This window comes from Polyodon spathula, chromosome 24, assembly GCF_017654505.1.
Source record: "Polyodon spathula isolate WHYD16114869_AA chromosome 24, ASM1765450v1, whole genome shotgun sequence".
NCBI classification, from domain to species: domain Eukaryota; kingdom Metazoa; phylum Chordata; class Actinopteri; order Acipenseriformes; family Polyodontidae; genus Polyodon; species Polyodon spathula.
In genome coordinates this window covers 11,673,425-11,686,607 of record NC_054557.1, presented here as the reverse complement: position 1 = coordinate 11,686,607, position 13,183 = coordinate 11,673,425, and the positions used below count along the sequence as shown (strand labels likewise).

Sequence of the window (13,183 nt, the reverse complement as noted above, 5' to 3'; positions counted from 1 at the left end):
AATCAATACATAGATAAATAAATATGCACAACGTCCACCTCAAACACATAAACCTAGACATCACAAGGTTAATCTGAATAGAAATGGCTGCTGGACTTTAAACTTTTAAAAGGTTAGAGTGACACACAGCTTTAGGTGAGGCTGCTGTGAAAGCAGTTCTGTGTAGGCTACAGTGTGTCACAGGATCACCACACAACCAGTCCTATTATTGGTCGTCTTCCCATGAAAGGGTGTGCTGACTAAACAAGCAAGGGGACTGTTTAGTGTGGATGATGTACAGAAAGAACAGTGTGGTAAAACTTGGCAGTGAGTACCTTCCTTTCCTATCAGGTTATTTATTTTAAATACTAAATGGCTCAGTCTCTGGTGCCATCAAGTCTTACTTTTTACAACACAGCAGGGCTGTAAAAAAATAAATAAATGAATAAAAACCCTACTTAGCAATCTATGTAATACTCAGTACATACCCTAGGACAGCTTTGTAAACTGAGATCGTGAAATAATTAGTTTACGTAGCTTTGCTCAATAAAAGTTATAATCTGGTGGGCTTTTAAACACAATTGCCAAGGTTGCCTTTCTGTTATCTTTGACTTATCTAGCCTATACACACAAAATGGCAATTATGTGATAAGCTATAAAATGAAAATCTTGCAAATGTGAGCTTAATAGCGCCACAAATTACAATTCAGAAAAACTGTACATATGAAGACACATACCAATTCATTCCTTCTCTGGGGACCGTCAATGCCAGCATTTGGATCATTTTACTACACTGATGGGCTTCAGAGACTGAACTTGCCTTATGACTCTGATTTTTGGTTATCCAGTTACCCTACAACAGAAAATAATGTCTGTATGGTGTTTGAAAATTCTATTAAGAACACAGATAATGTTAAAAAATGAGTGGCAATACAAATCAACTCTGTTCTCACTCTAATCTGGGTCTGAAAAAAGCAATAAGCTTTCTGCTGGAAACAGTCATGAAGCTCTGTTGCACATTGAACATATAGCAGTATCATTAGCAGCTGGCTTTGCTGAATGAGAATTCACTTAAGAGACGATTAATGTGTATACACTTAGTACACACCTAAACAAGGCTATGACAATATCTGACTTAATTTTATTTACTTACTTCCTTTTAAAGGTTAACCAAAGTAAAACATCCCTACAACCAAACAACACACCAAGTTAAAGTGGGTTGGCAACTTAGATTACTGATAGATTTTCACTACTGCTACTTTCATGTAATACTGTCATATTAAAAACTGTATTAATGGGCATATATTTCTATACCTATCGTAAGATATTAGTTCACTGGTCTTTCTTTTCTAGACCCGTGCACAGGCCAGCAGTGTTGAAATGCCTGCAATTAAAGCAGACGCAGCATCAATTCAAAGTATACTGTTGTACTTGTCTAGCAGTTAAAAAGTCCCCCAGTTTTTTTGTTGCCTCCTCCCCCATTGCAAGTTCCAACGCTACAATCAAGTCAACCCTCCATCGCATTCAAACATTCCTGGGAAACCGGTGCACTTTAACCCCTTCATGATAAGGATGGTATGCTAGTGTGGGGATCTTGACTCCAACAAGAAAGGAACTAGACCATACATCATTGTGTGTCAGCAAGCTCTGTCTGGCGAGACACAGTGTAACCCTAATTGCACAGACATGCTTATAGTCTTGATCAGCTGGACAGAACTAAGCAGTATTGTCATGTGTGCCCATTTACTCCAGCCCTCCGATTCCTGTGACTACAGTCTGACTTGGCTGGGGTACTACATAAGCTACTAAATAAAAAACTCACCTGAATCTGTGAACACCTCCATTTCTATCCACACATGCTTTACATCTGTTTCTCTACGCCATTTCATAAAAAAGTAATAAAATGCAACACAGAATACATTGAGGGATGTAGACAGATTTAATCACTGAAAGTTTTTTTTTTTTTTTTTTTTTTTTTAATTCTATTTACATTAATTCAACTCAGTTTGACATAAGTGTTATTCTACATCGCTACATTTTTTTTTTCCCCCCAAAATCAACTTTAAAACTTTTCCTGTAATGGTACACTCCACATACAACTGCAACAGAAAAAAAAAACCTATCAAAACAGATCCTTTTAATACAGAATGTGTAGTGCATATAGATTACTCCCAAAAGGCCAGTTCTTCAATATCATTAAGAGTTGAACTAGTGGAAGATCTTATATTCAGGTACTAGATTTACTTTCACTGGGAGTAGACAGTTCTACACAATCCATTTTCTACATGAAGACAGTGTGTACAGTGATAGTACTCGTACTTAGAAATGAAAACTGGTGATGGGTAGGCAATACTAATTTTAAAAATGACATTTCAGTAGCACGAGGCAACCGTATACAAAGGGGTTCTCACCTTCAGCATTTACATGTAGTATTAAATATGTATAAAAAAAAAAAAAATCCAGTCCTACACACAGTGTGTCAGACAACTAAACAAATAAAAACAAAAAACAGTTTCTTATCATATTCAACAGTTGCTCCAATGTTCATTGAATGGTATAGTAAAGTACATATTTATTTATTTTCTTCCTTACCCCAACAAAACGAGAGGTGCTTTTAAATTTTAATATTTAATAATTTTGCAGTTTTGGCTAGTAGCATTTAAACAGTTTAAATAAAATACCAACTTGTAAAGCATGCAAATAAATAGTATATTTGAAGCTTTACCCATCACCAGTGTACACTTTAGCAGTCCCAAATTGTGCAAGGCGTGCTTTAGCTTACTATGAGATAGGAAAGCTAGCGTGCCCGTCCTCTGACTTCCAATAAAAATAAAGTATCAAGCTCAAGTATGTGTTTTCCTTTATGCATAGGTTCCTCCAGTGATGAGCAGTTCGTAGGCTGGGTCCCGACTCCTTCGGCACAGCACAACGCATGCACACAGCATACCCAGCATCTAGAAGAAAACAAACACAGCTCAATAGATGGCAGTGTAATATGCTTTGTGATTTTTTCACATTCACTATCCTGACACTAAGAACCTATCCCCATTTGCCAGAATAGTTTAATTCTAGATTAGTACATTAAACGCCTGTAACAAGGCATAAATGCCTCCATAACTAAAATAATCTGAAGTTTGGTGATGAAAGAGATAGACCACTCTTAGCATTAGTGACATAAATAAACTAAAAAAGCTTTATACTGCTCATCTGGAGTTCTGAAGCAAGAACACACACAAAGCTTTACTTATCAACATACGGTCGCCTTCATTAAATAAGGTTTGGTATTCCTGAAACATTTCTGGGGATGTTTGTAGAAAGGATATTGTGGTTTTGTTTTTCAGGACAGTCTTTAAACACAGAGAACATTTACAGTACAAACGCATTTTAAATAAAGTGAGTGAATAAAGCCAATGGATTTAGATTGTCAGCCTTTAAAAACAGGACTGAGAAAACCAAAGAGAAAGTACTTGTGGAAAATCCTGACCAGCAGCCCATGCATTCCGAGCTGTTCACACTCCCCATTGTTACACGCATCAAGCAGATTAAATAAAGGAAACAATGTGGATAATGTTACATTGTGTAAAAGGATACTCATGTTAATTTATTGACAGCCTTTCCCACAGCCAGATCTCCTGAACTACTGCTGTGCAGCTGCAGGGTTTCAACTTTGTAACCTCATCAATTCCTTGCTTGATCTGGATTTTCCATGAAGTACCCTGGTCATTGTTCTACTAAACTGAAGACGCATCAACATGATCTAATTACAACACTGTAGATAAGACTAGAAAAGTTTCCCTCTTATATAGTCTTAGAATGCCTTCTGGCAGTAGTATCTACTGCCATGAAAATCAGCAGTAATACAGGCTCCTGCACACACTTTAAAATATAAAGGGTTAATCACAGATACTTTTCTCTTAACCTTTCTAGGGGAACGTGTCTAAGGATCATTTGACCTTGACAAGAGGAGGAAACAAAGAGTTTCACTGCATCACTACTCATTGCTATTTGCTTTTTTTTTTTTTTTTTTTTTACCCTTCCCACGAGAAAATACATCAGCGAGCAGAGCAAAGGGCCCCCATGCTGTGTCCTAACACGCATTCAGGTCTCACGAGCAAGGCTTTACTTTATATTGTACACCACATGGTTTTATACTGAAACTCACTGTAATACATAGGTAACACAAAACCATACTTCAGACTAGGTCAAAAGAAAAAAATAAAAGTAATGTTATCATTAACTTAACAACTTCTGTCCTCCAGATGTTGGGCAAAGGAGAGTCTCTGGGTGGTTGATGATTCATGAAATCTGAACCTTTCGAACTAAAAAAGTCACTATTCATGGGTGCTTGCAAGAAGTTTCCCCGAGGGTATTACTCAAATGATGTATTTTAAAGCTGTGACACAATCAGGTCAGTGTGCAAGCTCAAAGGCTCGCTCTGAAATCTCTCTGCTGACTGGAATTACTGCAGCTCTAGTTCACATCTGCAAGGTGAAACCCTCACTACTTACTCACTGACAGATCATGTCCTAAATCGTAACACACTAAAACACAAATGCACCAGTGTTTTACCAGAAAATAAAACAACAAGAATACCAAATATTCTATTTATGCCTTTCAGTATTTGGTTTACCGAAGAACATGATTTTGGAATACGTATTTTTGCTATATGAGCAAAACATTCAGTACGAGAGACAACTGTCATGTATGGAGTGAACTTTGATGTGTGTACTTTGATAACAATAGGGCTGAGAATTTTGAGCTCATGTAATCTTACCTGAATAGCAGCAAATGCCAGTGCTGCCCAGATAACATACATCATAATCTCCTGCAGCTTCTTGACAACCAGAGCCTCACATCCCTGGAAAAAGTAATTCACACATTAAATCCTCAACTACCTTCACAGTCCATACAAAACAACGGTACACAGTCAAACAAATGATTTTTAAAAATAAAATTAAAAAGTGCAATAAAACTGGATGAGTCCACATTCATCTTTGATTAGGACAAAAAATAAATAAATAAAAATACGTGAGACTAAAGATCACAAAATCATGCAGTAATTTAAGAACAGAACCTACAGGGACATGCGGGGTTCAATACCAAAACAACAGTAATGCGATTTTCCCAAGCTGTATTTGATACACGACTGAATTTTGAAACTTGTATAAAAGGAATAGTGCAAAAAGCATCGAAAGAGTGATATACATTAATAACACACACAAATGCACGTACACATTCATTTTTACATGGACATTCAGTTTAACCCAAGATGAGCAAGATGCTAATTTCAGTTAAGCAGTTTTACATCGTTTCAATTTAAAGTGATTCCCTGCCGATATACTTGTTTTGTGTTTCAAAGTTATTGTGGTAATTTACTAAATTGCTCGTACTTTCAACATGTGTATAATCTTACCTCTGAGTAAAGATCTCCTGGACGGCTAAGAGTCCCTGTACAATTAATGATGTTTGCTTTGCAACAACTTAAAGGGACACTATTGTTTTTGGCTTCTATAAACCAGGTTGTGTTCTTCCAGTCAGAGTAGTTGTGGATTCCACAGCAGTGAAGCTGAAAGACAAGACATGTTTTAACAAATCATACACAAATAGAAAATAAAGGTTGCATCTCTGGTTCTAAAGAAATTGAAAACCAAAATACAACTGTCCAGGTTAATTAAACATTCAAAAGGTCTAACTGTGATGCAAAGCAATTCCTTGCAGCAAAACTGAAGAGAATTCTTTACTACCCAGGAGCACAACAATTTGTGCTTCAATGACTCAATTAAAACTTATACCCTGGGGAAATAAAGTGAAAGCATGGGGAAATATTTACTTGCATTTGATTCACACATTATGATTTTTTTTTTTTTTTTTTTTTTTTTTTTTTTTTTTTTTTTTACTGTAAATTAAACTATGGTTATCAAACTTTAGTCTCTTGTTAAAGTGTAATCAGAATTATTCCTATCGTGAAAATTGCACATCGTCTCACCAGATGATACATATAGTAAAGTATACCAATAAAACAGATGGCCTCTGCTGTTACTGTCAATCGCAAATACTTGAACACCATAAACACTATTATTGGATGAAGTAACCCAACCCAACTGTATTTGAACACTCACTTGTCTCTGTATATAGTCAATAGCTCGGCTCGCTGCATCTGGGTTTGTTCCATTGTATTTATTATACACTTTCTGAATGGAGTGGTCAACCCCATCCTCAACCTGTACAAAGTCAAAGAACAAGTTTCATCATTATCATGGAGATAAAAAATACTTTAAGCTGTACAGGTAGTGCAATTTTAAAACATCCACACTCTCTAAAGAGTTAAGCAATCGGTAGATTTAAATTCCCCACAATCACTAAACTCAAATCCAGCAGTGTATGGTCACCCTTACATAGACCCTGATACCACAATGAGACCAGCACAACGGAATACAATTTCATTTTAAGTGGTAAACATTTGTTTGATGGTACTCACTCTTAAATTTTAAAATCACCATCACAATTTAACAAACATAATTGCACACTTACCTTTGCTCTGTAAATATATCCAAGTACCACTACAGCTACTTCCGTCACAAAAACCAACAGCAGGATGATCACAAACTGAAAAACAAAAAATATACATATTTTACATTAACAATGATTGACTACACTACATTTTTAATATGTGTATTCTATTTAACAATACCATAAATAATTAAATTTGTATTGCTTTACTGCCTTGCTTCACTCTGGTATTACATACAAGTCTTGAAGAAATGTATTAAGACTCCGCTACCAGTTTGCTAAACAAAAAAGCAGGGCACAAACTGACCACTACTGCTTAATTCACTGCAATATAAACAGGGAAAAGCATTACATTCTTTAAACTAGATAAACCAGAATGATAACCTGCTAGTGGTTAAGCATTCAGCTATTTGAATAATGTATTACAGGAAACTAAAACAGAACTGCTGAGTTAACTTACGGTAGCCAGCCCACAGCGACTTTCTCTAATTGTTGCACAGCATCCTATTAATCCAATGATAAACAGGAGAGCCCCGACAGCAATTATTATAACAGCTGGAATCAGCGTGTACACATCTTCAAAGAAATGGTCATAATCATCATATGTGATGAACACATAGGCGCCAACATAGCACAGAATACCTGCGGCTGCCTGCAAAACATAAAAACAATGCTGTTAAAAAGACTCATGGTGGAGGGCACTGAAACTGACTCAATCCGTAAGCGTCTATATTAAACATATTCAATGTGCAAGCAGGTCAGTAATATATAGCCCCTGCAAAAGCTGTAAATACTTCACAAATAAAAAAAAAAAAAAATCAATCCACTGTGTGTCACCATGACCTACATCCATGGTATCTACAAACAGCAGTGTGGCATAAGTAAACTACCCCCTCCCATTACACTCTATCATTTTTCAATACTATAAATACAATTGAGAAGCTACTGCAATCTAAGGCTTCCGATTTCCCTCCGATGAATGGTTCCTTTGTTGAAAATATAAATAAGGAAAACAGACTGCAAGTTCAGCATTAAATGACACGACTTAACTCTTAACACATCAAGCTACATTGATTTGCAGCTCTCATGGAAAACAAAAGGTGAACTAACAGTATTTACTGTTGAGAATGCTGTCAGAACAATCAACAACAATGATGCAATATATATATATATATAACTTTCTTCTGTGTGTTTCAGTCAAAAATGTATGTTTCAAATTTTACAAAAAAGTAACTTTCAATTTTTGCTCAAGATACTCTTTGGGAGACCGTACACAATCATCTAGTTTTGCTGTTTTTCTATCAAGTCTGTGTTAATATCTTTATTAGGACCTCAGTTACATTACTTCACACAGACTCATCTGAACTAAGCCATGCCTGACAAAATGACTGTGGGATGACTCTCTTAGGTTTCTGTGGAAATGAACAGTTCCTGCATAACTGTAGCTATCTGTACAAAATATGATCTAAATCGGCACAATTCTGCTTTACCTTTAGAAAGGTGAAAACAGAGGATACCAAGACAAGATGGGGAGACAGCACTTGACAATACGACCTCAAAGCAGCAAATGGCTACTTATTTCATGCCTTGAATAAAGAGGCAAATGTTTAAAGTAAGCTCTGTAGTGTGCAAAATCATGATAATGATCCCCTGCTGGTAACCAGTGATGTGTCTTTCTGTTCCAGCTCTTGACAGACAGCTAGCAGCAGCTGGGGCAGAGTTCAGTATAAAACTTTCAATCAACAGAAGTGGTTTATTTTATTTTTTGTTTTGTTTTGTTTGTTTTTTTTGGGGGGGGGGGGGGGGGGCGGGGGGGTCTTCTGATTATCCAGCTGCTGGTTTAAAACGTTTTCAAAAGAAATGACAGGGATATCATATATTCCTTCCTGCTACTAACCAAAATGGCAATAGAGATTACAAAACAGGACTTCAAATACAGCCTTCTGAAATGTTCAGAATGATAAAACTGTTTGCTTCTCCAATAACTGCAAAAGGCACCATCTGACTAGTCTTGTACAAATAGTTTAGCATTTTTTAGTTAATATCGCCTAAAGAAAAGATGTGCATTAAATTAACCAAACAATGCAGAAAAGGAAAAAGAAAACTTCCAGGTTTGTTTTGCCTGTTACAATATGTATCTGAACTTGGCATTTACCAACATATCTGGGTCAATACTTCACAACCATTAGTAAAAAAAGCATGACAGATTTCCATCACAAACTATGAAATGCATTTTATTTCAAAATGTTTAGTTTTGCAATTACTCACAGGGCTTGGTTATCTTAGATTTGCGTGGAACAAATATGTCAGAACTCACTATTTTGATTATCTGAGTGAGACTGCAGGCAAGGGCATGCTGCACTCACAGTCCATGGGCAGCTGTGGAACTCGGTATTACACAGTCTGGATGATGTAATGGTGTTGGTGAGTATGCGGGTCCAAGAACGTATTCTGACTTATGAACCGCATTTCAATCTACACGAATTTGTGGTGCAAGTCCGTTTCCAGTCCCCAACGTAAACAACTACATCTATCTTTACCCATTAGATGTTAACATGGGTACCCAGTGTAGTCGTTACAGTGCGAACTCGTGGCTCTGGTGAAAGGTATTTTCGTAACGAAACATTCCATCGTCCTAGAAATCTGATAGAAGGGGAATATCCTGAGGCTCCACCACATATTCAATACAAACGAATAATCTACAAGAGAAATTCCTAACTTGCTCCAAAGCACGACTGAACTCTTCATCATGCAAGCACATGAAATGTATGGGAATCAGAGAAAACAATGGTATCGTTTTCATTTAGATAAATGACCTGCGTCATTAATTTACGTAGTCAGTCGTCTTCTGCAGTGTTAAGTACAGTACTGTACTAGCGTTATTCACACGATCACACCATGATTAGAACAAACACCGCACGCCTGCAATGCAAACACAGCATTTCAGTATTTAAACATATTTCAATTGGTCATTACTGTATACACTTAGTGAAAATCATTTGAAACGCAACCCAGACAAATTACGAATAGTAATAAACGGTTTTTTCAGGCGATACAATGCGCATTATATGTATATATATAGACACACACACACACACACACACCTAGTTGTCTCTGATACAGACAGAAATCGGTATGGCAGCACACTCCTGTAGATTCTTTAAATTATGTTCAGTGAGGTGAATTGCTCCATATCCCATTAAAACCATTCTTTATTTATATCCATTTGCTTTAAAAGGCGTAAAACAACGCGTTTCGACACACCAGTGTCTTCAGCAGGTTACAATTAGATCTACAGCAGTGTTGTGTCACACAGATTTCTGTTACAGGGGACATACTTCCAAATGCTGTATCCGAGACAGTCGTATTTCATTATCTATTCCTTCGTGGTATGTGCCTCGTCAAATTACACTTCTGCACGAATGCCTTTCTAAAATATTAATATATATATATATATATATATATATATATATATATATATATATATATATATATATATATATATATATATATATATGATAAAAACGATCACAGGAAACAAATGTGATCATTTTCATCTTTATAAACACATGGAATATTAATACAGACCCGCTTGCCCGAGAAGGAATCAACGACACCGCACAGGCCTATCCATCCCGACTGAATATTTTTGTACTGCGTAGAACTGCGCTATCTGTCTGGGATCTGCAGTGCTAAGGCATTTAAAAAATACATTAATAGCAATAGATTTTTCTTACCCAAAAGATGAGATTAAGGAACACGAGAACGGTTTTTGACGAGGTAATGCCACACTGCCCCATGACTGCCAATATTATGTTTAATAACTGTATTTAAGTTGTTTTTTTTTGTGTTTTTTTTAGTGTATAAAATGGCTGTCCGTTCCTATCGCCGGTCTCTTTTTCCCTCACTGTATCCCAAAACGCCACAGCAACCAACCTGCTAGGACGAGTCACATGACAGGATGAGGTCATCCTTTCTGCGGCAGCAAAGCCAGTATTAAAGAGACATGCATTGAAGTTGTGATTGCCTTTTTGTTTGGTTGCTGTAACGAAGTCATATGGTAATATGCAAAGTGCCGTGAGCTAAAATTAATTACATGTGGTGCTCCAGTGCTTTCACGCTTCTGTCGTTATTGACAACATATTGTCGGCTAGTCAAATTAAAAGTCAAAGTACCTCCTTCTACCCAGAGCAGTAAAACACGTTTTAAGTAATGTCTTTTACGTTTGATGTCAATTGGTATTTTTTGAACCCCAGCTTTCTCTGTGGTAGATGTATATGCATAGCACAGGTGCAGTTAAGTACTGCATTGTTCAGCCTTGGTAAAATATGATAAATAGCATAGGGAAAAGCATACTAATCTCTACATTTACTCTGCAAATTCACAACGGCAAACTGTTATACGTGATATAATGCTAACTATAAAAGCAGTTTTTTTTTTTTTTTTCATACAGTATAATCTTGTCAAGACGGTGCACATTGGACAAGAAGTAGTTCTGCTAATGGAAGCAAGAACGGCATGTGAGATCTGTGTTGCACAAAAGGAAGCTACAGGGCTGATCCGTGACAGGTTTTCCTGAAGGAATAGGATGTATATCTTTACGTATTATGGCATCTTACAATGCCATGACAGAAATATCACGTATTTTTCGCAACCTTGTGGATACAATTACACTGCAATACCAAAAACATGGGATAGTGCAATATTTTAATTTAGTGGAATAATTCCTTTGCATGTACTAGTTTATGCTTCCCTCTTCTGGTTATAGGACGTATAACTAAAGAAGGATATTATTATTATTATTATTATTATTATTATTATTATTATTATTATTATTATTATTATTATTATTTTCATGGTTTTCTTTTCAGTATTTTTCTGAAAAGAAATTGAAGAACGAGAAAAGGACAATCGGCCCACCTATTCTCTCTCTTTGGAGACAGCATGGTCTGTTAGCACAAAAATTTGAAACACGATAAACCCCTAACCAGGTTGGTAGGGGAAATGAAACCTCTGGGAATCCGTGGCTAGATGGACCTTCAGCCAGCTAGCTAAAGGTCTTATTGTGGTCACAGAGAGGGTTCTACAACATTGTTCATGACAGCATCCAGCCTTTTCTTGAAGGATCTGCTTCAAGAAAAGTCTCTGTTCTCTGCTTTAACAACTCTGTTCCAAAGGTTCATCACCCTTTCTGGGGAAAGAGCTCCTTCTCCCCTCAGTTCTGAATATGCCCTTCTTCAGCTTCCACCCGTGGCTCCTGGTTCTGTTCTCTGTGAAAAATAATTCTCAGCAGTTGCTTTGTTAAACTCCTTGACAATTTGAAACACCTCTATTAAGTTTCCTCCTTCTCGTCTTCTTTCTATGTTAACGTTGAACACTTCTGAAACTCCTGTGTTTGAGGGTTACTGCAGTACACCATAATACAGGTAGAGCATAGCTAAAGAACAGACAACAAACAAGTATACTTCAGCTTAGGGAATACCAGCTCTGTCCTTTCTATAGAAAGGAGCCAAGTACAACAATAGAGCTAAATCTGAAAAGCAGATACAAAGTTTTAAAAATAAGAACTTCACCAACATTTTTAATTTTCTAAATAAAAAATGCTAGTCTAGGAATGCTAGGAATGTAGATTAATACCTCAGGTGTATCCCTCTGGTGTGTGTGGCAAAGTATAGTTCAGATTGTGTACATAACAGGGTGAGGCAAGCAACAAACCAGTGACCACATACTCCCCAAGTGAGCATGTGAAAATGAACCAGGGCACAAAAGAGACTGGCTGGCTTGCAAGGACAGTTCTAGAGCTTGTACCCTTACCTGACCACTAGGAATCAGAACATTGCCCCTTACATACAGAGCAAGTACAGCCAGGCTGCAAGTGAAAAAATAAAGACATGGGCATATTGGAGCATCAGTCCTAGAGTGATTGCAAACACCATAAAAGATAGGAGAGGAGAAAAACAAATAAAACCACAATGAAGCTGTTTGCACTACGGTCCAACTTTTGCATGAACTGTGTTTATTAATTATGAAAACATTTCCAATGCAAGTGGAGAAGGAAAGTGATATTGACCACCTGGTGGAAATAGAAGCAGGTATGAGGAAGTGCACAATTGGACTCTGGGTAGTATCAGGTATCATTGGCTCCCAGCATTATTTATACAATGAGGAGCATTCAGTCTAGTTGCCTAGTTACCTAGGCTGTCCTTTATCGACCGATGCCCCTAATAACAAGGCTTTGTTCATTGCTGGTAAAGTGACATGGTCACAACTCAAAGTCTAAGCTCTCAGAGGTTCAGTTCCCAGAGATGAAAGCCAGCTGGCCTCAATTTATTTCAGTTGACCACAGCTGCTTGTGCTTATATGCCTTGTTCACCTGAAAATGGCGAACTAGCAAAAACAAAAAAACACACATTTGAATTGTATAGCACCTTTAAAGATGAAGGTTTAACTAGAGTCATTTTCACTTGAGATAACAGTGAAATACCCACCAATTCATTATATAGTTAATGGCCAGTAGGTGGCAGCGGTGTATATAGCTTTTATAATTGGTTCCGATATTCATTTCTCAGGAGTAATAACCATTATTATTATTATTATTATTATTATTATTATTATTATTATTATTATTATTATTATTATTATTTTAATTGCAGATATGTATATTTTGCAACATCAGCAATTCACTCTTCCTGGA

General features: G+C 36.8%; 1 protein-coding gene across 1 annotated transcript; it reads right to left on the bottom strand.

Moving 5' to 3' along the window:
- Positions 1-2,059: 2,059 nt before the first annotated feature.
- Positions 2,060-10,415, bottom strand: LOC121299172 (tetraspanin-3-like). Its single transcript, XM_041226770.1, has 7 exons — positions 10,227-10,415; positions 6,950-7,141; positions 6,511-6,585; positions 6,099-6,200; positions 5,393-5,545; positions 4,754-4,837; positions 2,060-2,933 (listed from the first exon to the last, which is right to left on the bottom strand). Exons 1-7 carry the CDS (start codon positions 10,287-10,289, stop codon positions 2,841-2,843), a joined length of 762 nt encoding a protein of 253 aa, XP_041082704.1. The 5' UTR covers positions 10,290-10,415; the 3' UTR covers positions 2,060-2,840.
- Between the last annotated feature and the right edge of the window lie 2,768 nt (positions 10,416-13,183).